Source organism: Gadus chalcogrammus, chromosome 6, assembly GCF_026213295.1.
Source record: "Gadus chalcogrammus isolate NIFS_2021 chromosome 6, NIFS_Gcha_1.0, whole genome shotgun sequence".
Lineage (NCBI taxonomy): Eukaryota > Metazoa > Chordata > Actinopteri > Gadiformes > Gadidae > Gadus > Gadus chalcogrammus.
In genome coordinates, this window is record NC_079417.1 from 17,699,034 (window position 1) to 17,726,791 (window position 27,758).

Sequence of the window (27,758 nt, forward strand, 5' to 3'; positions counted from 1 at the left end):
CGTTGCCCGGTAGCGAGGCTCAGTGTTCAAAAGACTTCGTTGTTTTGGTTTCAGTTGGAAGACGCCAGAGACAAGACATGCGTCAGCAGAAGAGCACTGGACGATGGAAAACAATGGTTATGCTGAGTGCTGTGTTTTCAAAAACACTGTTCTCTGTGGCCCTGAGGGCCTCATACAGCGTGTAAAGGTGGTTCATAAGCCAGGTAGAAGTCCTCCCGTTGTCTTTCATATTAACGGTTGCATTAACACAGACTTGTTTATTGGTCAAAATGGCATGCGTTTCAAGGGAAAGCTATGCATGTGTTAATAAAGTTTTAGTTTTTGTTCTCATTTTCATTTTCACATGAATGTTAAATTCTCAATAGCTTTACCCCAGTCAGTAACTGAGGCACTGTTTGCGTCTTTCATGACTTTATCAAAATAAAAATCGAATCTTACAGGTGACGATGCCAACTCCAACGTTAGCTAGTCGTACGCTACGATGTGTTCCTAAAGCTTGCACGGTCAGGAGGGGCGGGGGTCCTACCTTGGAGGCGGCCACCAGCTGTGCCGTGCTGGCAGCGATCTCGTGGGAGCAGACGATCAGCTCCTCGTACTTCCCCGTGTGAAGAACCACCTTGTCAGCAGACTCTCTGTGGAGGAGGAGATGCATCACTGCCAGTCGATGTCCTTCAAGTAATGGACGCCTGGACCCCGCCAGGTTGTACTTGGAGGTGTAGTATGTACATTAGTATCTAATGTTCATTTCCCTGGGTAAAGAGACTTTAGCACCCCCTATTGCCTATTGACATTACTTCAGGGAGGACTTTCCTCCCTCAGCCTCCATTGACTCCCTTTCATTTCCCCGAAAGTGTTGGCGGCCGGTGTATAACATGGGGTTCAATCAGAGGGAGGAGGAAAGTCCTCCTCTGAGTGGGTGTGACTAGCTAAGGGATCTGGATCCCGCCTCCCGTCTATTCATGAATTAGGCTGGAGCCCTGGCTGCGCTTTGAACCAATAAGAAGGAGCCCTCGCTGCGCTATGAACCAATAAGCAGGAGCCCTGGCTGTGGAACAGCCCGGAGGGAGAAGTTATCTCCTCAAGTTTAGGCTACGAGAACCAACAGAGCGGTGCGCTACTGTTCATTGTGGTACAGTGTGGCTACAGCCCGTTGGTAAATAGTTGTGAACTAATGTTCTTGTTCTTTAATTGTTTGTTACTCTGACCCGTTCTGTTGATATTGTGAAAAGGATGGAATGATCAGAGCATGATGCATTTTAAATGGCATCACTTTCGGTCTTGTGTCTTAATTTTCTTAAAACAATTGTAGCTGAAAATAACATTGCCAAATTACAACCATTAGCTTCAGTCATTGAGGGCAAAAATAGGCCCAATGCTAGGCCCAGAAGTTTTTATTTAGTTTCACAAATCAAGAGTAGGCGGCATTTGACTAATTTGGCCTTTGCATCCTTTCCTTCTGCCCTTTAGTCCAAGACATGCTGCCCACCAGCTTTCAAAGTATAATGCTGCCACTGGTGGATTTTTGTACAATTCACAAAATTATCTCACATACTTATCTCACATACTTATGCCAACATACGCCACTAACAGTGCGAGCAGGCCAATGCAACCAAGCGCGCAGTCCTCCTCCCTCCCTTTAAAATCCACCAGCCGCCACTGCCCAAACCAATCCACGTGTCTAGCGTCATGTTATACAGAGTTACTTTATCAATAACGGGTTGTACTACGTGTGGAACAAGCATAGCAGCGTATATATTGTTTCTCCTTCTTCTGACAAATGTACTTATTGTACTTATCTTAAGACTTTTTGGATAAAAGGTGTCTGCTAAATGCCCAAAATGTAAATGTAAATGATGCAGGTCACTTACACCATCTGCGTGGCGCCCCAGCCGACTGCCTTGGAGGCCGAGATCAGACCCTCTGTCCAGCGAGAGTCCTTGGGCGTAGAACTCCTTGAGGGTGGGCGGCTCCCTTCAGAGACACAGTGACACAACAACCAAGCGTACCGCAACGGTCAAAACGACAGACCACCACAGACCCTCATTAGTCGGCCATAATAACGGTTTCGGATCATCCCGTCCGGTAGACATGAGGGAAAATGTTCCTTTTGTTACTATACGATAAATTAAACAAAGTCTTCCCTGTGTGGGGAAGTAGCAGAAAACAAACCACTGGTTTTGGTGATCCAAGAACAGAGATGGATCCTGACATGATGGTTCATGAGTGTCGTTGTCCCTGACATCATACACAGAGCCGGCTTACCCTCCCCCCTCCGCAATCTCCTTTTGCAGGTCTGTGGAAGCCAGCACCAGCATGCGAATGGCCTGAAGAACCAGAAAGGCATCACATTAAAAACCACAGCATTAAACCACAGAATATCTGTTACTAATGTAATGGCTTCAGTAAGGTTTGAAAAGGCCTGGTGTCTACCTTCATCAGGTCTGTGCAACTGAAGAGGATTCTGTAAGAGGAATATTCACAGAGGTTAACAAAAATGGAAACTGGCCATGATTTAAGCAAAAATCTAACTAAATGAGAGGCGCAGTAACACTGGTTTACTTTACACCGGTCGTGTTTAATGATTGGCTCAGATAGGCTAAAGCTGACACGCCAGAGGGTTGTTCTCTAGGATTACCATGAGTGACTTTAACCATGACTTTAAAAGGTGAGTGGATGAACCATCACCAAGATCACGTAGATCCTCCTAGGACGCTGATCGGTCCGAACCACATTACTTGAAGCCTGGCAGGTTGACTTCTCACGGAGTCGTAATCTCCTGAACCGAGCTGGTCGCGAGGTCACAGAGGAGCACGAGTGGTCCAATGGCTCTCAAAGGTGGTCATCACCAGAGACCGTCTCCCAGAGCAGGTAATGTTTCCACACCAATGACACATGAACACCATCCAAGGCAACAACACAACCCTCGTTGGGAGCAGTTAGAGCTGAAGTGTCTTTCTGAGGAACCCTTTCAGCCCAGCAGGGCCAAGGATCAAACCTCCTGCACTCCAATTAAATTCCTCAGAGTCACTCATTTAGATACATCTGGGCGAGGAGATCCTGATAGAAACCCACCTTTCATTGACCTCCAGCTTCACCCCCGATGTGTCCTTTCGTGCCTGATTCATCATTTCCTGTAAGCAGACAGCACACGAGAACAATCAGAATCAGAGTATTGGACCAATAACTAACTCCTTTAAAGGTTTGGTCCGGTTTTTTAAATCTCCAGGCTTATTATCGTCATCGTCTTTGTCCAGATGTAAATCAGTGACACAGAACGAGTAGCTACAGAAACTAAGGTAGTGAGCACTACTGGAGAAAGCTACCTAGCCAGGGCAGCTTGTGTGGGCTAACCTGGAGGAAGCTACCTGGCCAGGGCAGCTTGTGTGGGCTAACCTGGAGAAAGCTACCTAGCCAGGGCAGCTTGTGTGGGCTAACCTGGAGGAAGCTACCTAACCAGGGCAGCTTGTGTGGGCTAACCTGGAGGAAGCTACCTAGCCAGGGCAGCTTGTGTGGGCTAACCTTGAGGAAGCTCCCTAGCTAGGGCAGCTTGTGGACTTCTAAACACTCTTATAAATAAATATTACCAAGATCACCTCATTTCAGAATGTGTCTACACTGCGATAGGAGGGAGGGTTGAACACAAATAATGGCTGTTTCATATCTGGACAATGGAAGTAATTAACCTGGGGTCTTGGCGAACCGACCTAATCCTTTTTCCAAAAATGTGTTGCAATTAATTGAAACATTTAATAAATATCTACATCTTCTACGTTAGCGTTGTGCCACAGCGGGCCAGGCGGGGGGAGCTCACATCGATGCGGCGGACCGCCTCGTCGATGGCTGCCTGCGTCGCCGCCATCTCCTTGTCCACCATGTCGCCAAGCTCGTCCTGCCGCACGTCAGAGCCCTTGGGCCGCAGCTCCTGGAGACGGCAACCACGGGCAACGTCACATCCACTCATGACATGACATGTGATGACGTATTGGGACTTTTATTATGTGTGGGTACGTGCAGCTGTTCTAAATGTTATTTCTATGATACAACACAAAAAGACATCAAATGCCTATATATTTAAATATCTACAATATTAAGGGTACAGCTCGAGTCTAATTAAATCCACACCCAGGGCTTAGTCTGGGTGCAGAGTGCTAGTCCAGTGTGGGGGTCTGCAGGTGGACCTGGGTCTCACCTGCCCCAGGTGGAGGATCTTCTGCACGATGAGGCGGACGGCGGCGGGGTCGGCCCTCCGGACGCTGGCCTGCTCCTTCAGCTCCTTCAGTACGCCAGGCTCTGCACGGCACAGCTGCGGCAGTTCTCCGTCAGCCCTGAGGGGGGGGGGGGGGGGGGTGCTTGTAGAATGAGGTGCTTGTAGAATACTGGTGTGTTTTGAATGGGAAACTGTGATATCAATGCTTAAATAGTCAACCACACTCAATGAACGGACTGAACGAATATAAATAGATTATTTGATCACAATGAATGTGTCTTAACATATGATATATTATCTAACTTCCACTTCACAATCAGACACACATCTATTAGTTTCCTTCCTATTAAGAGGCTTAGTAGGAGCCCCTCTCTAGGGCCCCTAACCCTATCCTACATCGTGGTGTGTAGTGTAGGGGCCCATCTCTATGGACCCTAACCCTATCGACACAGTGGTGTGTAGTGTAGGGGCCCCTCTTTATGGACCCTAACCCTATCCTACACAGTGGTGTGTAGTGTAGGGGCCCCTCTCTACGGGCCCTAGCCCGGGGCCAATGGGATCAGCGTGCTGGTTGGTGGGATCTTACGGTCGGCGTGGTCGACGGGCGCCGGTGTGCGCGGTGGCGCTGCCGTTGACGATGGTGTCGGCGGCGAGGTGGGAGAACTGGGTGAGGGCCCGTACCAGGGCCCCGGCGTCTGGAGGGGGAGGAGGACACCAGGATCAACACACAGGGAGGGCTGCACTGAGTTATCTGATATCAGTTCCATTAACCAGACATCCATTTAATTATTATACTTTATACAATTATTTTCATTCTATATACTTCTGTATTGATTATGAATATAATTGTGCGTGCTTCTGTGCCGTCACGGAGCAGACATGGAGGACAGGGAGATGGAGAGAGGGAACAAGGACTAAAGAATCAGGTCTTTAGCCGTGTCAGGTTAATTCATCGAGAACATTTATCAAATCTCTTTTTGATTAATCTCATGTTTGCTTCAGTACAAATACCAAAAATGTGCCGCTTTAGGTTTCAGAAATTAAAAAACTAGGTTTATGGATCATTATACAATGGATACTTTTTCTTGGCTGCTCGTCAAATAAAGCAAGCCAATCTAGTAACCTGTGATGGCCAGTGTACTTAATTTCACCTTTAAACCACTCATGATAACTATTAATGAAGAGTGATGTATCTTGTGTTAAAGCAGAGTTGGAGGAGCAGACTCATGATAACTACTAATGAAGAGCGATGCATCCTGTTGACTCACCTGCCATGTCCTTAACAAAATGGGCGTGGCCCGTCTTCACATGGTCGATGGAGGCCAGCGTGGCTTCGGCCCGGCTCACCAGGTAATCTGACCACACAGGAGCAGATGAGGGGGGAGAGAGGGGAAAGGTTATACAGAACACTTTCTAACAGCTATTCTGTAATTGTTATCAATGGGAAACAATTGTCTTTCGTTTTGCCGAGTGCCTCGTGTTTCCCCTGGGAGCACCTGGTGTATTTAGTAGATTTCCCTGGGAAATGTCAACCCAAGAACAGGAAAAGGTCAACATCATCATAAGATTAGGATTACGTATTGTTGCTTTGCATTTTCTGCTTGGCTGTAACGAAAGGCTGTAGAACAGCCCCTGAGGGACGCTGCACACGTCCTGTTGTCACACGCAGGCCGTTACATTGCCAGGGGACAGATGTGAACGAAATGCTGGTAAATCCTTTCTGCATATTTCCCTGAGAAAGACGTAAAGTTCCGGCCCAACCGTGTGTGCATACGATGCAGAAACATTAACACCACACAACGTAAGATGCATTGATGTACGCCGTTTCAGAACTGTGGGAGGCGATCCCTAAGTTATCAAGGAGTTGAGTTAATTCCGCACCGGCTTTGCACTGTGGGCCCATGCTAGAGGGAAATATACACCACTGTCCGTCGTAAAGCTTTCGGTAAGGCTGATCAGTCAGCTTAGTGAATCAAGGGGTGACACGGATTGTTTCACCCAAGGCAAAAGGCTATCCCAGTAGTAGAATTGCAACTGCTCAAACTGGTTGGGTGGTTTTTCGTTCAGAAGGTTACCATAATGCTCCTGGCCCTCCACATCAGAGAGGGACACATGACCGCTGACCTCTGTGGAATTACTCATCATTCAATGATGAGCAACTTATAATTTACTTACTTGTCACGCAAGCAATTCCTACATTGTCATGAGACTATGTATGTACTACGCTAGATTCCGGTTTTCAACATATCTGTGAGCACTAGTGTAGTAAAGATAGAGCTAATTAGATCCGCAGAAACCCTCACCAATGAGGTCCAGAGGAGCAGTAGAGCATAAAGGACATCAGTTCAGCTTAAGAGACCTTTTCATAAGATAGGATTCTTTTTCTAAACCAAAAGGTCTTTAGTGAGGTACTTAATTTGACACAGATTCCTTAGTATTTCATGTTAGTGATGATGGCGGTGGACCACAGGGCCCGTCCGGTGCCGGAGCCCACCTGGGGAGCTGGTGCAGCGGACGTGGAGCGGGTCGTCCAGCTTTGCCACCGCGTCCTGGATGATGTTCTCCGCCTCGCTCACCGTCCCCTGGAGCAGAGAGAACTGCTCCTCCAGGAGCTTCTGCTTCAGCTGCTCCTCGCGGCCGGCCTGCAACACAAACCACAATATTAGCCAAGGTTGGACCCCCCACCAGGCTAGGCTAAGTTAGTGTTGACCCTCCACCAGGCTAGACTAGGTTGGACCCTCCACCTGGCTAGGCTAAGTTAGTGTTGACCCTCGACCAGGCTAGACTAGGTTGGACCCTCCACCTGGCTAAGCTAAGCTAGGCTAGGTTGGACTCTCCACAAGGCTAGGCTAGCCTAAGCTAGCTTGGACCCTCCACCAGGCTAGCCTAAGCTAGTTGGGACCCTCCACCAGGCCAGGATAGGCTAGGCTAGGTTGGACCCTCCACCAGGCCAGGTTTGGCAGGGCTCTTCACAGCGAGGCTAGCTGACTGACCTTCTCCTGCAGCATGCTCTGGAGGTTCCCCAGGTCCCTGCTGCTCTTCTCCCGCTCCACCTGCAGGGAGGACTGCTCTGCTAGCGCAGACTGCCGCAGCGACGACAGCTCCGCCTCCTTCTCGCTCACCGAGCGCATCAGACGCTCCTTCTCCGCCTGCAGGGACGTCATGGAGCCGCTCAGCTCCATGCCCGCCTGGGGAAATACCAGCGTGTCAGGAGGGCAGTGGAAACGAAGCTCGGGAAGCCCAGTGGAAGCTCAATAGACGGCCAGTTCAAGCTCAGTGGAAGCTCAATTAAAGCCCAGTGGATATGTGAATGTTTCAGACTTGATGACATACGTCATGGTTAGGATGTTTAGTACATCTACAGAGAGGAGGAAATCCTGATCAGTTAGTGATCATAGAAATCTAATCATAAATATTGAATTAATTCAATAATAATAATAACTAATAACTAATTAATAACTATCAAACCGAGTGTTTGCACCAGTGGAGTTTCTCAGCAGAAAATACGTTTTCCTGTCCCTCAGGCAAAAGTATTCATCAACTTGCTCCGTTGGTGATGGAGATGTTCCCAGGGATCTAATCTAATCTGATGACGTTACTGTAACAGTAATGTGTTTATCCCGTGTATCCACTGAGCAGCGCACCATGATGGTATCACATAGGGTTACACTGATTGGTTGAAGGAGCTTGTCTGTCAAGGCAAGAATGTGAACTCGAGGCATCAGGATGGTCTCCAGGCTGGATTTCAGCCTCACTCAATAAACCTAACAGACCGTATTCTTAACATGTGAGACGAGGTTCAGACCTTCTCGTTGCTCTGCAGAGTGGACTTGATATGCGTCATTTCAGCCATTTTGTCAGCCAGCTCCCTCCTCAGCTTCTCCATCTCAAACTTCTGCTCCTCCAGCTACAACGGGGACACAAGAACACAACATCTCTAAACCCCTCAGCAATACCATTATGCAAGACAGTGAAGCCTATTGATAGGTTAAAGAGGAGCTGAAGCAGGAGGATGATGGGGGGAAAGTCGACATCCACCAAAGGCTTTGGTAACCGGGGGCGACCGCGCCACTGACCGTCATGTCCGCCTCCCGTTTGAGCCGCTCCCCCTCGAGCGACATCTGCATCTTGATGCGCTCCACCTCCTCGTGGGTCTGGTGGCTGGCGGTCAGGATCCTCTCCGTGTCGGCGCTCTGAAGGGCAGGCAAACACAGGAGCCATGGTGACACAGAGGCACACAGTCTGTTTACAGATCTAGCTTCCAAAGCCCTTTCTGAATCTAGATATCATCTCTTTACACTACCTTACAGCCCCTTCTGATCAGCAGACCAGATCCCCTCCTGATCAACCCAAATGGGGTGAACAGGGTTAAACTTTGAACCACATTCATGGTTCACTCAATCTCAGAAGAGGAGTGACAGCTGGGGTGTCCCGGTTTATTTGTTTTGGATAATGTTGAGAATTATTATTGATTAGAATTGCAAAGGATGGGAATACAAAAAAATTGCAATGTTTTATGTTTAAAATGTGCAAAGACATTTGCTTTATTATTACTGGTAATGACAATATAAAGGATATACAAATGATAGATATCTTGGCTGCGTTTCAAATTTCATACTATTTCTTCTTACTTGTAGTACGTACTGCAGCTACCCTTACAAACTATGTACTGTTGCACATTGTAGGCTAACAATTGGGACATACTACAGGTGATCAGTCACTGATCAGCACACCTGTAGCCTCCCAGCGACTTCCACAGGCTCAGTCGCATTTCCTGCTGCATAGAAATGTGGTGCAGAAGAGCCTAAAGCATGCTGGCTTGCAGACTGCGAAATGGAACCGGATGTGGTGCCAGTCTTTTCTGGCATGCTAAATAATAGGGCTGGGAATCGATCCGAATTTCCTGGATCGATCCGATTCCGATTCATAAGGTCACGATCCGATTCGATTCGATTGGATATCGATCTATTTACAGACATAATGCAAATAAATACTGTCCCATAGACAAAACAGCTCCATGTGTTTGTGATTGTATCTGTGTACGTGTAAGAGGGACACAGAGAGAGAAGAGTCAAGAATAAAGTATTTATTTTAGACAAAATTTTTTTTTTTTTTTTTTTTTTATTAATTAAAGATCGATCCAGACATTTTTGGATCGATATCGTGCTTTTTGAGCATGAATCGATATCGGATCGCGGATCGATTTTTTGAACACAGCCCTACTAAATAATATGGCAGTATAGGTATTGGAACCCAGGGCTCGTTTATATAAATTCTAGTGAATTTGAGACGTCTAACTTCCTCTCCCTAACTGATGGTGTTCAGGTAGTTTGCATTTGCACTGAAGCCATGGAGTCTGATACTGAGGCCACGGCAATCTACTGACCTGTAGATTCCTTTAGTGTCCTTGCAGCCTTGCAGACGTGTCCACCTCCCCCCATCATGTATTGCTTATTAACTTGGTCTCTCCCACCATAGCTGACTTCAGCCCTGGCCAATCCTAAACTCTCCACACTGTCACTCCCACTCCCACTCTGTTGTTACTGCCCTCAACGTGGAAGTTTCACTATAAGAAACAGTACACCCATTGGCTCATTGAAGACGCTTGGTAAATCGCTGCCTGTATCTCCCCATGATCATGCTTTAAAATGTAATCAAATTCTTTGCTTTCAAGAGTTATTCTTCAACCACCGCCCCTCATTTATTTGATTGATGACGGGTGACGTATGAGCTAAGGACGTGATCTGATGATTCCCACATGGTGAGGTCCTGTGTAAACAGCAGCAGGGACATTGGGTTGGAGGAGACGTTTGAGAGGGTGAGAGAGCCAATGGGCCAGCGTGCCAGTGAGTGAGCGAGTAAGTCAGTGGGCCAGCGGGCTAGATAGTGAGTGAGTGAGCGAGTACCTTGCGGAGCAAATCAGCATGGTCAGCCACCAGCTCAGTGTGTTTGTCCTTCAGCTTATTGTAGCGCTGCTCAGTGGCCTGGGCTCTCTCTGCAGAGGGAAGAGAGAGATTCTTAGGCGGTCCGCTTACTTCATGCTGAAAACAAATTTGGCTATTTCCTTCCATTTGCAGCTCGAAGATTTTGTAACTTGGGGAAATCGCTGCAGATAACCATAATGCAAACACTGTTTCCCACTAGTCAGAACCAAGAACAGTACAGTGCTCAACTAAGGGAACGTGTTCGATACGAATGTTCTGTGACCAAACAGAGACTGGCGTAACCGAGTATAAAACCCATACCTCTGCAACAGCCTTCTTCGGTCTCAGCCAGCTGCAACAATATTTTATTTTGAAGTCTGCAGACTACTTCAGTATTTTAGTAGCGCCACTCCTACAAGTGAAAGCCTGCATCCTCGCACCACATCATCCCATTTGAAAACGCAGTTTTCTGTCAAATTGGCATTGAACTCGTGAAGGCCATTGACATGGAATTATTCTAACTTTGCCAGGGCTGGAAGGGCGAGCACTCAGGCGCGTACGACTCAAACCTGGTCAGCGGGTTTTCCTTCCCCGTCACGGCCCTCACAGAACAATGCTTCACCTCATGCTTTGATAACAAGCTTGTTATCATCTTACTGGAACCATACACAGAGAATCAAGTGACAGGGCGCTCGTAAACACACCTTATGTGCAGAATTCTTCTGATCATCTGCCTCTAGAAGATCAGAGATAAAATGTACTTTGGGGGGGCTTTACCACTGATGACAAACATTTTGATAGGTGACCTGTAAGAATAATCCACTCCGAGGTCTACGGTTATCAAACCCCTCCAGCCAATCAGAATCGTGTTTTCCCACAGGCCCCGGGCTGCTACCACTGATACAGTCAAGGTAGGTTGAGCAGCACCAGAACTCTTCCAGCGACATTCATTTGGACGGAATGTTTTCAAAGCTCCTGAGAAATGACTAGAGCCAGGACTGCGTTGTTGTTGTCGTCCCTGCGGAGGTTAGGGCGGTGTGTGATGTTGTGTGGGGTAGTGTGTGGTTATATGACACAGTGTCTGCGGATGAGAGGGTGGGGGGCCGGTGGGTCCTCACTGTCGGCCTCGCTGAAGGTGGCCTGGACGCTCTCGTGCTCGGCGTTGCGGCGCCGCGTGGCCTCCAGCTCCATACGCAGCTGCTCGTTCTCCACCAGGGAGCGCTGCTTCTGCGCCCGCTGCTCCTCCAGCTCCGCCTCCAGGCTGTTGATCTGGGACTTGAGCTGCGTGATGTAGCGCTGGGCCTGGGGCGGGTCAGGAGGGAGGGAGGAGGACATGAAGGACAGAAAGAATTTTCCCTTGTAATTCATTATTCTGTCTGTTCTAGCGTGTTGCGGTGACTGCGACTGAATGCCTGGACTCTCCTTATGGTTAACCGGCCAGCACCTCATCGTATATAAATGCGTGTCAAATACGGCACCCATTGCACTCCTGATCATCCCTGGAAGGAGGAGTCCCCCACTCTGCGTTCCTCCTCAAGATTTCTTCCTTGCTGATTAAGGGAGTTGTTCTTGCCCACTTGGGGGCAAGGGGGGTGTCATAATAGATTGCCTGTTAAGCCTGTACTGGCGAATAAGGGCTATACAAATAAAATGTAATTTAACAATGAGAATCCCTCAATTTCCTTCTATATCATGTGCTGGAATGAAGCAATGCTCAATACTTAATATTAACAGGAAATTATGATACTAAATACATCAACGTAACATGCAAGATGACGTCAATGACTCGCCTTGATTTGGGGCCAGGCGTTAATGAGCCTGAGGAGTGTGGCGTGATGACGTATTTCCAGGTGATCAACAACAACGGCATCAGAGAGGAATGACAAAGCCAGTCAAGCAAGGACGTCAAACACGTCTGCAAACTGATGGTGATGGTAAACGCACTTTAGGAGTAGAATTCTTCTAATCCCCACGCAGTTGACGTGTAGTGATAGATGATCCGAGATCTAAAGTACTCTGGTGGACTGTACCATTGATCTGGAAATTGTTGTGGAATTTAGAAAGCATGTGGATATGTGATGATCCACCCTGAGCTGTACGGTTATCACACCCCTCCAGCCAATCAGAATCGTGTTTTCCCAGGGCGGGAGGCACACAGGGTTCCCCGCATCACTTCCTGTTTGAAGACCTCCCGCTACATTCCACACGGCCCGGCCAGTATTAGCACCCGCCCCCTAAGGACCCAGAGTGCTCTGACTCAACCCTCCCTCCGACTCCCACTACACCCCAGAGCGGAGGCCTGCTGCATGGCGAGCGGTACTCCAGGGTTTGATAAAGAGCGGAGGCTTCAATCTGTCGCCGGGGCGTGAAGGAGAGGGCTAAATGGTTGCTAGGCAACCAAAAATATCTGAATCTGTAGTGCAGACAGAAGCGGCCATTTACACATGTCCGGATCTCATTATGCAAGGTGTTGTTGAGTACCTTGTATAGAGGTCACACACACACACACACACACACACACACACACACACCTCAGCCTTCACCCTCTCCAGCTCTGCCCGCAGCATCTCCACGTCTCGCTTGAGGCCTTCAATCTGCTGGTCCCTATGGAAACCAGAAGGCCCACAGTTAAGGGCGGCACAACAGAACAGAACACAATGCAACAGAACACAACAACAACACAGTCTACTGAAGCGATTAAGTAACAACTCACCGGTCATCAAAGCGCCCGTTGGGAGCCCCGAAGGTTTGGTCAAAGATGTCAAACTGCTGAGGAAGAGAAAAGGCATTCTAATAACTCAATGTGCTTTTCTCTCTAACGGGGGGGCTTTGGTTGCGTGTGTGTGCGCGCCAACAGATTCCCAGCTCAGTGATGTAGGAACCATCTGCAGCCTCAACCTTTCCCACTCCCTGTAGTGCTACTATAACATCAGAAGAGTCTAGATATCCTTACATTCTGACCACTGTTATTAGATTCTAAGTCTCAGACTGATGTACTTCAGTGTGTGAGGCGACCTCTTGTGGGCCGGTACCTGGGTCGGGGCGCTGCTGGCGGTGGGGACGTCTCCGACCTCGATCAGCGGCTCCGGGTCGTCGTCCTCGTCGTCCTGCGGCTCGTCGGGGATCACCACCACCGGCTTCACGTGTTTGGCCAGCGAGGCGGCGTGCAGGAAGTTGGGCGGGGACTGTGACGGAGGACGGAGCGGCACGGTGTGAGGAGCAGGCTTGTGTTGTGGTCCACTTAGACTCATACGGTGAGGACTTTGCCACATTAACATTTCGGGCGTTTAGCAGAGGCTTTCATCCAAAGAAACTTACAGTAAGCTAATTTTTCAGAAGAAAGATAAACAACAATATATCACTGTGAGTACAGTAAGGATGTTCATAGAAACATGTGCCAAGCACTCCATCAGGTTAACCCATTCCCCGTAAACAACAAAGATAGTTAAGATAAGTCGCTACACGATGCTAAGTAATATTCTAATGATGCTTAATAAATAATATATAACATAAGTTCCAGGAAATCCAACAATAAGTGGGTAAGAGGGCTGTTGGGGGAGGCCATGCAAGGCTACACGGACCACAATGTGTTATATTTGGAGGAAATGAAAGACTATATTGATCTTTATAAAACAGTCATGCGTCCTAATACAATAGTTGATGATACAATTCAAACTAGATCAGTCTTCCTCTGCTTACGTCAGGCAGCTTAGGAATCTGGATCAGTCTTTTGAAGTACTGCATGTCTCTCGCTTTGTTGAAGAAATTCTTGAGACTGTTGGAGGATAACCACCACACACACACACACACACACACACACACACACACACACACACACACACACACACACACACACACACACACACACACACACACACACACACACACACACACACACACACACACACACACTCTTTGTTTTTTCAGTAGGAGACAACGTCAGTTTGAGGTCAACGTTGTGTCTTCTTCTGTGGTGTTTGTGGTTTAATGTGGAGCTACACGTAAGCAGTTCTCCCTGCCGTGTCCGTGACAACCGGCCCTGGGGAGGGGGGGGACAATGGCTAAGGGAGTATTTCATCTCTGCAGGGTCTGTGCGGGAGGCGGAAGGATGGATGGATAATCAGAGTAACAGGAGCAGGGGCGGCGTACCTGTGGAACTGGTCGTGGAAGCGATCCCTGTGGCCCTGTAGCGTGTCCGCTGGGAGGCCTGGGAACACAGGTCACATGGGACAACACCCTCAATTATTGTCTCTCATTTGAAGTGCGGTGGGACAGTATGATGCCGTCTGAGGAGGATTTAACAAGATAAACTATAGAGGCAATCCCTCTAAAGTTTCACTTTGATGCATTCTGGTTGTAAATCTTTACATTACAGTACTTTTCTATACAAAGTGACAACAAGTAAGTAAGTAAGTATGTTATTGTCTCTCTCTCTCTTTGGGCACACCAAGAGCATCGCGTATTATGGACTCAATGATAGCTCTATAAAACATCATAATGTACTTATCCTCACCATGGAACCTTAATCTACGCAAAAAATACAAGCAGGAAAGAAGGTATTGAAAGACCTGTTTGGTAGTTAAACGGTTAGTGGATGGGAGTGTATCTCAGACGGCACGTGTCTACAGGAGAAGACTCAGCCAAACTACACAAACAGTCTACACAGACGCTCCACTCGCTGTCAAGCTTTCATTAAAGCGGTTACCTGTCCTCCATATGCCTCGTGGCACATAGGGCCTTTTCATTAAAGCTACCATTGGCAATTTCATTCAGAAGCATTTTCTGCAATATTTGTTGAAAATGTCTTTAAGTCACAACATCAATTAATAAATAACATGCCGGGACAGAAGAAAAATAATCTCCTATCCGTGTCTGGGGCAGGAATGTGATAAACCCGTCTAATAATTGAATAAAAGGATTGGCACCAATAAAATCTATTTGCCAGTAGGAGCGGAGGACCAACCAGCGAGGTCTAGCCTCTCTATTCTCAGAGCTACCAACGCCATGGACTCAGGTTACAGCCGAGGCCTGACGACAGCAACTCACCCCCTCGCCCCTCAAAAGGAAAGAAAACACCCGGTCACAGACATGAAGGCAGCGACTCACAGGAGTGCAGCTTGAACAGCAGCTTGACGGTGAAGTGGTAGAGGTGGCTGCAGTCCTGAATCACCTGGATGAGCGGAGACAGGCGGCACTGGCCCGCGGTCAGCGTGGAGATGGCGATGGACGTGTTGAGCTGCCGCAGCACTGCAGGAACGCATAAAACACAACAGAGTCTGTGAGTCACAAAACCAAAGAGTCTGACCCACGCCGCAGGCAAGAGTCTGACCCACACTGCAGTCGGGAGTCTGACCCATGAGCACACAACGGGCAGGATAATCAACCAAAACAGTAGAGCAAAAAACCTTAGTTACATGAATCATTCAGGTCGAGATTTCCGGAAACATTCAGAATAAATCATAAACTGTGTTGTGTCCTTTAACTGGTTGGGCCAAACTGGTGTAGCTGATTGAATATGTTTAAACACGTATTGCAGCATTTTAATTTTTTTAATATATCAGTTATAGGATGTGAGTTAATTGATAACATAATTGAAACCATTATCGATCAGCATGGACTACAGACATGTCCAGGTTTGTTCAAGTGTTAAACTAGTTGAAAAGATACGCATTGGGACTTTATTAAAAAACAATCGATATCACATGATTGTCTTAAAAAAAACAGATGCTGCGATTTAATTTTAAACTTGAGTCGGCAATGACAGTAAGCAGTAAGGAAGGCTCCCCATATCCACATCAAAACAAAGGGCCATAAAGGACCTACGGTGATGCAGTACAGACAATAAGTTACTGTGCCACAAGAATGATTCAACTTAATGGGTGAAAGTTAAAAAAATGAGCCTCCTCCAATAGGAGGCAGGGTGTTTATGGAGGACTTTGTTTATCTCAGACGTTAAGACCACATCCTCCAAGGCAGAGGTCAACCCACACCACAAAAGATAAACCCTAGGAAATCCACTCCATTACTTGAATTATTTCCTTGTGGTAAAAAAGGAAATGTGGACAAAACATTGACCTCCCAGTTGGATAGATAACTGTTGGCAAGCGAGTACACGTGGCATGCCTGAGCTGGTTTAGTTGCAACTTTCGCTTGTCGTCTCGAACAAGGAGCACCTCATTTGCAATTCTCAACGACGGGCAGTTCAGTTGCTAATTAGCATGCCCCGCTACGGTGCAAAGTAAGGGAGGAACGAGTCTGGGTCATCAGGGGCCTCCAACCCAACCTTTCCCGTCCCCATTCTAACATCAATAGACTGAAGGCTGTTTCCCCAGGATTCAGCAGCAAGGCGCCTGACGCTCCACATGAGAGTACTGCCCAGGCCCTGGCCTGAGCACCGGGGCCTCAGGTTACCGGGGAGGTGGAGGGCTGGGTAAGGCGGTAAGGGAGTCCATTCACCTGTCTCAGCCAACCTCAGCTCCGTGTCCATGTAATCGAACACCTCCACGGTGAGCTGGAAGCTGCAGGGAGGAGAAGGTGATACCCTTGTTAGCGACGGTCACACAGCGTTGCGCGGAAGGGACAATGGCTGCCGTGTTCCTAGGGCCTGAGGGGCAGCGGAGGTACGGAGCTCCACCTGCGTTCAGCTCGCCGTTTAGCTTCACTCTCAGGGCGTGGAGTCAGAGTCATGGATTACGTGAGTTGGGATTATAGCAATTGGATTAAACCCAAAAATGTGTAATGTTTGAAAGAATTAATCACAGGGATCTCAGTAGTCTCTTCTTTTCTTTGTTTTAAAAGGGATCGACAAACTATCATAAGGGACAGGTAAGTATAGAAAGTAAAATAAACATTTCCCATTTGAATCAATTAAGTCAATTTAAGGATTCATTCCATTCCATTCATATTCCGATTATGTCACACAATGCTGGCAACATTGGTATTCACAGAAAACACAAAAATTTATTGATTGATGATATAATGACCGACAGGGAGGAAGAGGGTTGATGAGGGAGCCGACAAGGACGGAGGAGGAAGAGACTCACACATTATTGATGTCTGTCCCTGCAGCTCGCTCTAGGACTTCATCTGTGACTTCCAGGTTGGCTCGGATTTCGGGATGCTGTGTCAAAATACATTTCAGACGTTCAAGACAACTTGGAGGAAGAAACCAGCTCAGGCTGGTTAAAAACGTTTTTTTCAGGTATCATTTCAGAGCCGTCTTGTCCGACTTGTCATCAGTAACAACATCAAACATGGCGACCCTCATCGTTATGGAAATGAAATTATAGAAAGGGGTTGACGTTTTAACACGTTATTTGATGTGGATTAAAGCCAAACGTGTTTGTATCATTTATATTCTGCTCTGATTATAGCAATATGAGGATGATTGAACAGCTATTTTTAGAAAGAGTAAATAAGCTAACCAGTATTCGTCTCCTCTATTCTTCAAATTTTCCAAAAGTATAACTTGCTGCTCGATTATATTTGGTATTCAGCAATGAGGCACAATACAATGGGCTCATCCAGCCCTAGCCCTACCCCCCCCCTCCCCACATACACATCCAGCCACGATGGAGAGCTTGTTCTTACCTTCACGTGGAACTCCATCTTTGTACACAGCATCTTGGAATACAGAGCCACCAGCTGTCCATATTTGTCGTGGAGGTTGCCCTGGAAACCAATAGAGTGAGCAAGCAGGCGTTAGCTTCAGCTTTATCCCAGCAGCTTTAACATAAAGGAACCTCACTCCACCTTTAATCAGGGATGCTGTTTGGCAATACGGTTCAAACTCACCCATAGCTGCCCAATCTCAATCAGACTGCTGTGGTGCCTCATACAGTCCTGTAGACTCTGCAAAGGTTAAACAAATATACTTTTCAATTTAATACAAAAGGTATGCTAGGTAGCTAAGGGGAAAGGCTAGGGAAAGCTATAGAGAGACGCTAGGGCTAGCTAAAAGGACGGTGAGCTAGCTAAGGGGAGACACTTGGGCTAGCTAAGGGGAGAAACTAGGGCTAGCTAAGGGGAGACACTAGGGCCAGCTAAGCGGAGACACTAGGGCCAGCTAAGGGAGACACTAGGGCCAGCTAAGGGAGACACTAGGGCCAGCTAAGGGAGACACTAGGGCCAGCTAAGGGAAGAAACTAGGGCCAGCTAAGGGAAGAAACTAGGGCCAGCTAAGGGAAGAACCTAGGGTTAGCTAAGGGAAGAAAATAGAGGTAGCTAAGGAGTTATCTTAGGGGAGATGCTGGGGTAGGTTAAGGGAAGCTAGATGCTGTTAAGGGGAGGTGCTGCATGCAGCCAGAGGGGTTGGGTGCCCTTACGTTTTGGTGTCCGTCTCGTAGTACTTTGTGCAGCACGTGGCAGAACTTCCAGCTGAGGATGGAGCTGCTGGCCAGAGGGAGGCCCAGGGCGTAGGACCAGAAGGTGTAGGCCCCCTTCTCCCTGTGGGTCCCCAGTATAATGCCTGGCCCAAGGGTTAAGGACGCATAACGATGTAAGCGGCGTATGCAGGTCGACTACTGTTTGTGCTCAGGCCTTTGGGTTTGAATGACAAATGAATACCAAGATATTCCCTTGATGTGCGAACACCACATCGCTGCACACAACACATCAACCATCGCCTCCAAGTTGAAACAAGAGCAACACTGAGGAGACTGGGATGCAGTGAGGCAGTGAGGCAGTGAGGCAGTGGTCTCCCACAGAAAGGATACGACGAGCATGTTTCTCCTTGACTGGCGCCTCGGTGGAGTTGATGGCCTTGCTGATGCTGCTGAGCTGGAGAACAGTGGACACAGAAAGGAAACAGGTTCACTAAACAACCTAGGAAGGAGGAATCCTGGTCCAAACTCTCCCTGTGGAATACCCCAGCCACTGAGTGTTAACTCAGCATATTGTGAACCGTTCTCTTGGGAGCCCAGTGTTTGTGCAGGCCGTGTTCGTGATGTGAACGCGGACCTCCCTTTGTTTAGTGCGTCCGTGTGCGGTCGGTTAGTGTACTTTGGGTCATGTGGTTCAGTCTTATCAGCTTCAGCCAACAGAACAACAACGTGCCCAAGAGCCTGGTGCTGACTGGGGGAGTCAATGAGTCAGCAATACACAGAGACAGACCAGGTGGTAATGAGGCTAGCCTGGCTTCTAATTACAGCTACATGACTTTCTAAATATAAGTGTATGAGTCATCATACAGCATGACGCTATCTATGAATGAAGTTGCCTTGGTGTCCTCCCTACCAGAAGAGACGAGGCGTGGGCAGCACATTCCAGTCATATTTGAGCCCATTTTATCCCAAACAGGTCCAACTGAACGTCATCATACAGGTATATCTTCTAGCAGCATCCTTATGTTTCCAAAATAGCACATTGAACAATGAGCTGGCCCTTTCATTCTGTTCCAACAACATCCATCAATGAGCTGGCGGTTTCCTTCTGCTACAACAACATCCACCAATGAGCTGGCTGTTTCCTTCTGCTCTAACAACATTCACCATTGACCTGGCTGTTTCCTTCTGCTCTAACAACATCCACCATTGAGCTGGCTGTTTCCTTCTGCTCCAACAACATCCACCAATGAGCTGGCAGTTTCCTTCTGCTCTAACAACATCCACCATTGAGCTGGCTGTTTCCTTCTGCTCCAACAACATCCACCAATGAGCTGGCAGTTTCCTTCTGCTCTAACAACATCCACCAATTAGCTGGTCATTTCATTCTAGTGTAGCATAACAACCCCCGAGTTGAATCAAACAATTTGTGCATGTTTTGTTTTGTCTTTATCTCCTCTGGCCGCACTGTTGGCTCCTCTTGAGTTTCATGCTGGAGTCAGTCCCATCAGCACCAGTCGAGAAGAACATGTTGGCTCTTCTGTAACACGTTAACTCTTCAAGGGTTCAAGGGTCACAGGAAAGCGCCAGAAACTTGCAAACAAGGGTTAGATATATATATCCTCCACTCCGGTAACGTACACTTTACTGGTGTTTCATAATAATCTGTTGTCATGACAACCAGAGGAATGGAAGCCTGGGCCCGATTAGAATAATACTGAACTGCATCATGGGTAATTCCCTGATGTCCGGGTTCCTGCGACAGGAGTGTACACCCGGCATGGTCCAATATGTAAATGTATGCAAACACAGCGAGTGCCCATGAGCAAAGGGTTGGGGGGACAGTTCACACTGCACGTTCACAGTCCTCACTCAGATCCAAACAAAGGGCCTCTCACGGGTCCTCACACACGCACAGACAGCCTTACACTCTCACGCCCTCACTGTGGGGATGCTTTTCCGCGCCAAGCGATAAATAACGTTCTAAACCATGTGATGTCAACATGAGCTGCAGGGCAACCGTCTGCAAAGCTTTATTAACACGACACGAGCAGGATGTAAATAAAACGGTTTAACGCTGAAACTCAGGCCACCGCGCCTCGTCTGGGCATGCGATTCAGTCACAAAGCGAAGCCAAACATTGAGCCATGAATTATCAAATAAAGTGTTTAATGCAGCGTTCATAGTGACAAATGCTTATCACTCAAGAGAACGATATCTCCAACCTAGTCTCCCTTTATCAGTCACATTGAACGTCTCTCTCCCTGTAACATTACCCTCTTTGAGCAAAGAAGTTGTCTGTCATCACAACATTAACACAGACCTACAAATCTATTTCACATCCTTCTCACACGCACACATCACTGGGGAGTTGCCACAGTCAATAAAGTTGGCAAACCTCTTTCCCCACCGCCATCTAATCATACAAGGGCACTAAACAAAGCACAGAGGGACGACTGTGGCTGAAAACCACACCCACACACACACACACACACACACACACACACACACACACACACACACACACACACATTGATGGCTGTTGGGGAGACTTCACACTCAGAGCGGTTGTGGAGAAAGGCCAGTGAGGGGAGGGATCGGAGGTTCCTCGAAGACTCTTTCCTTCTGACTGTGACATTCACTGCCAATGTCTCGGTCTTGACCATCCAAGCCCAGTGGTCTGGTGGTCTGGCCCAGCGGCTTGATGGTCTAGCCTGGGGTCTGACAAACAGGGCTGGTGGGGGAGGAGGGCCGACTGCTTGGGTTAGCTGCAGGGGGCTTGGCTCTGGTAAACAGGGGCTGGCAGAGAGTGCTCAGCAGATGGTTGGTGAACAGTGAGGCTGAGGGTACTGCGGGCATTTACACTCATAGCAGCGAGGGGAAGGGACCAACAAGGAGGACGGGGGAGTGTTACATAAAAGAGACCCACGGAGAGGAGCAACACTATGTGACCATCCGACACACACACACACACACACACACACACACACACACACACACACACACACACACACACACACACACACACACACACACACACACACACACACACACACACACACACACACACACACACCTCAATGAAAGTCAAATGAATTACGGAAGCTGGTCCACAAACAAAGTCATAGATTAGCCTGCGCCAAGAGCACGTGCTGGTTTGATGCCCTTGCTCAAGGGCAGTTAAAATAGTAACCGTGAGCCTCATTGTCCAACCTCACTAACAAAGTAATCCTACATCATTATCTCAAGTATACATCACACATTTAAATAGCTTTTTTGTACCATGCAATAGAAACTTAAACACTTATTTAGACTTCAACACCAACGAATATAAAATACTTCTTGCCGCTGTATAATATGTGGAAAAAACATAACAAATTTGGATCTGATGAAGGAATGTTAATCTATAAAATCCTTCAGGACACCATACGACCGTTTCTAATTCCTGAGTAAGAGTAGGAGAGCTCGCCTGTTGTGGCAATATGTAAATGTCCGCCTCTCTGGGGAGATTAGTGAGGGGCATACGGAGTCCCGGACATGTTAGCCTGGTCGAAATCCCCAGATGGGGGGGGGCTGCTTTAATCCTCCTGGTCCTAGACACAATCTGCAGCTCACTATTACTGTCCACAACACCGCTGTCCAACACACACACACACACACACACACACACACACACACACACACACACACACACACACACACACACACACACACACACACACACACACACACACACACACACACACACACACACACACACACACACACACACACACGTCGTGTCCCTGCTCACCTTGTCCTCTTTGTTTTTCCTCAGCGTCTCCATGTGTTTGGACATGTCACCTCATCAGACACACCTGGGCCGCCGCTAAGCAAGTATCAGAGGAGCTGCTGCTCTTAAACTGGACACTCGGGTCGCAACAACTACTTATATTGCGGGCTCTTATCAGTGTAATTAAACATAGCTGCCCACAGCGACAAGGTCACAGATATCAACATGAGTGACCCCAGCAGAAGAGGCTAATGCTAGTTCCAGAGAGCAATGCTAGACAGATTCAGGACTCGCATGCAAAGCCCGCTTAAACAAGTTTAAATGTGTGACTTTTTTTGTAATCAGCATGTTTGTTTTTGCCTTTCAAAAATACATTGAATTATTATTGATAACTTGTGTGTGTCAGCAAGTCTGTTGAATATCAATCACAGGTTATTATCAAATGTGTGAATGATGGTAAAGTGTGTCAAACTAACAAGTATTGTGTGTAAAGTCAGGTTGGGCACAACCTGGTTGCTGAGCAGATGATTACATATTGTCAGCATCTTAATCTGCCCGTCTTCGCTCTGTTGGTTTATCATTCTATTCACTCATTTAGAAACCCGGAAGCTTTCCCCATTGCCAACTAAAACTGCTGCTATGGACAAACGTTGTCAAACGCTGTCATGGAATGTGAATCTTGTGAGATCACATACAACACATCGACGATGGAGAATATACAAGGAAATAAAACACAGGGGTCCTTTCTTTCACTAATTAACACTGATAATCAACTAAATAAGGATATTATATATGTCAAAATAATTGTTTAATTGTCAGGCCCTACAAAACTCATAAACCATTAGTGCTTGGTTCGATGAGTCAAATAAATTAAGCAACGTTTGATTCACTAAACAAAAGGGTCTCCTGGATTTGTAAACCCCCCCTCTTTCCTCTTGCTCTCCTTCACGGGCTTCCTCAGACCAGCAGGGCGCTAAACACAGAGCAGAGCCAAGGGGCCCACTTGACATTGGCGTCCTGCAGGGTGTAACAAGGTGAGGTGATGGTGAGGCTGGAGCAGGGGAGAGATGCAGAGGGCTATAGATAGAGGAGGAGGAATAGATGGAGAAAGAGATATGTCCTTCAGCGCACCGTGTGCATCAGCAATATTTAGCTTGGGTCAATGACAAGGATATCTTCCGTCTAATGGAACAATAAATGTCCCTCTTGCGGAGCGCAGCTTGCATCCTCGCTATCATAGTGACAACAATCCATGACTCAGCATTTTCTCATCTGCATTAGAAAGTTCCTTCTTGGATCACACAGAAGGTGCACTCATGAAAATGTTGTCAAACTAATCCATCCCTTCCCTTTAAAGTTCTCTCGCTTTCAATGTTGTACTTTTTGTCTATATCTAATTGATGAATGGAACAAGCACTGCCAGGGAACTAGTGGAGTAGCCCTATAAAAGCCCTCATTTAATAACAACAGGCGTCGACCAGGAATGTATTTGAATAAAGGGCTAGCATCAAGGCCACTGAGCTCGCCTCTACCACAACACTCGATCCTTAGGGATTGTGCAGCACCGCGATCAAACCCGGTAGCCAAGCAAACACAACTCCGGTGAAAGCCGTCCCTGATTGGCTGACATGAGTCAGTGCCAGGTGATGTTCTCTCACACACACACACACACACACACACACACACACACACACACACACACACACACACACACACACACACACACACACACACACACACACACACACACACACACACACACACACACACACACACACACACGTTTCTGAAGAGAAACTTCCCAGCGCCTGATTGGACTAAATCGAAAAATCAACAGTCTATATTCTGGCTGAATCTGTCCACCCTAGACCCATGTTTATGCACATATTTCAGTAACTAGGCCCGGTGTCGATCCAACACTGTCTCACCACATTTGGGTACTTCATACTGATCAGATGAAGACACATGATTCATGAACCCCTTCGATAAGACTGCTGCTCGGTCGTACCAAAACAGGACTGGCCAACGGGCCCAGGACCACAGATCTCCTTTTGTGAAAGAATGTGACACACCCAATTTCTATAGTGGCCGTGAAGCACACAGGCCTTCTGTTGGAGTCCTGCAGTCTACTCTCACCGGTCGCCCTGATTCTGCAGAGCTCGAGAGAAGAAAAAAAAATGGCTGCAAGAGAGCAAATGTGGTGGAACAGGAAGGACAAGATCAGCCTGAACCTGACAGGCAGACTAAGGCAGAGTCACAACACCAGAATGTTGCTATCAACTAGCATGTGGTTCCTGCTTCAGAGTCACAATGGAGTTCAGGTACATATTTGGTAAGGAGTTTAAGAGTAAAGAGTAGAGTTGGTCTGTCAGGCTGTCAGTCAGAGTTTGTTGTTGTGGTATCTTCAATGCCATTAATAGATTTATAGTCCTATAGAAAACGTACAGTACAATTAACTGTAAAGTTCATCAACACATCAATCAAACCCAAAATAGGTACTCTAGAATGAATCTGTCGGTTTGAAAATGAGATCAGTGTGGTTATGCTCGTGTATTTAGTGAATGTCCTGTGAGAGCAATTCAACACTATCAGCAGTAAGAGAAGTCCAGTGTGATGACAGGTCGGCTGGAGGGTGAGGAGTATGATGCAGTTAGCTTGCGGTCTCACAGATTTCACAAACTGATGTTCATTAAATTACATCATTCATTGTAGATTGCATACTTTCAAATCTAATATTTCCGTTTCTGCTTTAGCTAGCCTTAACGTTGGATAAAGAGCGTTCCTAACCCGGGTTATGTGGCCTGTGTGCCGGGTACAAGGTGACGGTAACGTGGAGGACTGCAGGACAACCAGCACTCGTTAAGTACAAGCGAAGATAAATAGATAAAACATGATTCTCCAAAATCCAAACGTGTACCGCCATTCCGTCATCCCGGGTCCGACTCTTTTATCTTCCACCAGCGTGTGAACGGTGACTTTACCTGCTGCTTGTCAAAATGCTCCCTCTCGGCGCCCAGGTTGGTCTCGACCCTGCGGCTCTTCACCCGGGTGGGCACCTGCCTGATGCTGTTCATTCTCCGCTGGTGGGCTGTGATCTACAACCGGAACCGATGAGGAGATTCGGATGAGTCGGGTTTTATTGTGCCAGTGAAAGCGAGCGATCGTAGGCGCCTCCGTTCTGGACTAGCATTTCAAGGCTCGCTGTTCCTGATGATGGATGCAGCGCAGCGGGGCTGGAGAAAGAGAGGAGCGGCGTCACGTGATGGCCCGCCCCCTGGCTCCTCATTAACGCCTCCTCCTCATTAAGGCCTCCTCCCCTAATGGTTCCTGACGCCTCCTGCATTGCTGCATCATCCTGCATGTACCATTATTTATAAGCAATAGGGCTTTTCATTATAGGATTGCATTTACATTGCCAGAGATTCGACTAGTTTGAATTCCTTGGACCTCGTGGCAGATCTTTCGGTTATTAGTATTACTAGTATAATAATCTCAGTTTTGTAAATATGATATAATATTTTTCGTGATTGATAGACAGATAAAATGACTTAACAGGTTTGAGGAGGTGCCACTGCTGGTGATATGGTGAACTATGAAACCAGGATGTACAGATCCTATTATCTCTACTGCAGAGAATGAGGCTGCATACAAAGCAACACTAAATTAATGTTTGACTTTCCTGTACTGGAACTAGGCAACTTTATTATTTCTGTACATTTATTTATATCGCACATTTTCAACAGTGTTACAAAATGCTTAACAGTGGGAGGCAAAGAAACACTCAAATAAAATCTTACATTGAAAGGGGGTAAATTTTACATTAGACAACAACTGCAAAAAATCGTGACCAAATGTGAGGATTAAAAGATAAACTGTTAAAATCAGGCATACAAAGTAAAACGTAAATACAGAAGATGTTTGATGCGGACAGCCAAATTATAGATAAAATGTCTTCTGACTTGAAGCCTTTTAAACTTTCTTAAAACACAAACTAGCTGTGTTTCTGAGTGGTGGAGGGAGAAGGTTCACGAGTCTTCGGTCCAGACCTGATCTGGACCTGGTCTTTCTCTTCCTCCTGATTTCTCAGTACTGCAGCCTAGCGATGCCATGGCAGTTTAACATGTCGCCCTTCATCAACCTGCTGCATAACGGACAGAGAGCTGGACAAGTCATGGACATCCCTTCTGAATAGAGTACATGTCAATATTTTGCTGACATCTTGGGGGGTCATTTTTGCAAAAAGATCAACATGAGCATTATAATGTAGGCTAACTAAGTAGTTGTGGTCTGGGCTGACCTCCAGCCCTGGGGGGGGATCCCTGATCCAGGCCCGGGATTCCAAACAGAGCCCATCTCTGACCCCCGGTCCGTTTGACCCAAAATACCGCCACATCCTACCATGACGATGACCCCTGCTGTTAATCAATACAGTATGCTCTTAGGTCTAAGGGAAAGGAAAGAGACCACATGTTGTCCTGATATATAGGCCTAATATAAACAATAATGTTCCTGGCTCCCCTGCTGTAACCCTCAGTCTGAACATCACTGTAGCCTCACATTACGCATTACGGAATACATTCACTCAGTGATGTACAAATGTGCTAATCTACCGGCTTTACAAGTTATGAAAAATACTTTTGCAACAATGTTGTGACATTGTATGGATATAAAGTAATCAACAATACCGCTGTTGTTTCACACTTAGGCAATGCGTTTGGTTTTATTTTACAAGCAGTTCCGGTAATCTGACATATTACTAATCTGGTTTTGAACTGCGTGATGAACACAATCTTTAGGGTTGTTCCTGTTCACGCTGACAGCTCCCAGGTATTCAGGGAAGAAAACGCTGCGCAACAACCAACAGGAAAGGAGCAGCGATGTCTCAGACTGGCTGACAGGTCAGACTGGCTAGCTCACATTTTTTGGCACGACCTTTAAACCACCATTAGCAAGATTCAATTGTTTCTTTGACTTTGTTAATGTTTCTGTCAATTGACAGGAATATAACGAACAGCCCTTTTAGATCTTTAAACTTGAGTATGGATATAGATTTTCTGGGCAGTTTTGATTCTTACTTAGGTCTACATACTCTTAACTTACAATTTCAAGCGAAAACTCTCTCTCTCTAAGCAGAGTTGAACATATCTTAACAGAAACATTAGTCAACGTTATCTTTCCATTATACTGGAATCCGTTGTCTTCAATGGCATGATAGCACAGCTTCATGAGGTCTGAGCAATTCAAGCAAGTGACCCAAGCGCCTGCTCAGGTCCCTCCGTGGCCACCAGAGGGCCCCCAAGAGCGCCTGAAATATCCCACGTGGACCTTGAAACGATCTGACGTTATGTGTTATTTTTTTATGTTATTTTAATGGTAATCATTGATGATAAATACGCAATGCAACGGACGTTAGCTCAATTCAGTCAGACGAACGTTAGGTTACAGTCTCTGCTTTGCTATGGAAAAGCTCATCTGATCACGATCATCTTTATTTAATAGATTTAATATAGACTTTTTAAATTACCATTTCTAAG

At 47.0% G+C, this 27,758-nt stretch overlaps 1 protein-coding gene across 1 annotated transcript; it reads right to left on the bottom strand.

The window, feature by feature from the left end:
• Positions 1 to 245: 245 nt before the first annotated feature.
• On the bottom strand, positions 246 to 27,672 carry LOC130384233 (huntingtin-interacting protein 1-related protein-like). Its single transcript, XM_056592342.1, is given in 31 exon segments — positions 246 to 632; positions 1,869 to 1,939; positions 1,941 to 1,971; positions 2,263 to 2,324; positions 2,431 to 2,461; positions 3,073 to 3,131; positions 3,812 to 3,922; positions 4,190 to 4,278; positions 4,281 to 4,325; positions 4,794 to 4,815; positions 4,817 to 4,902; positions 5,476 to 5,562; positions 6,702 to 6,849; positions 7,201 to 7,395; positions 8,013 to 8,114; positions 8,284 to 8,400; positions 10,114 to 10,202; positions 11,250 to 11,433; positions 12,663 to 12,735; positions 12,845 to 12,900; positions 13,164 to 13,316; positions 13,831 to 13,906; positions 14,281 to 14,338; positions 15,238 to 15,378; positions 16,588 to 16,649; positions 17,175 to 17,251; positions 17,722 to 17,802; positions 17,926 to 17,982; positions 18,456 to 18,598; positions 18,846 to 18,909; positions 25,206 to 27,672. Coding segments are annotated over 31 exon segments (2,880 nt in total). The 5' UTR covers positions 25,299 to 27,672; the 3' UTR covers positions 246 to 415.
• Positions 27,673 to 27,758: the final 86 nt, after the last annotated feature.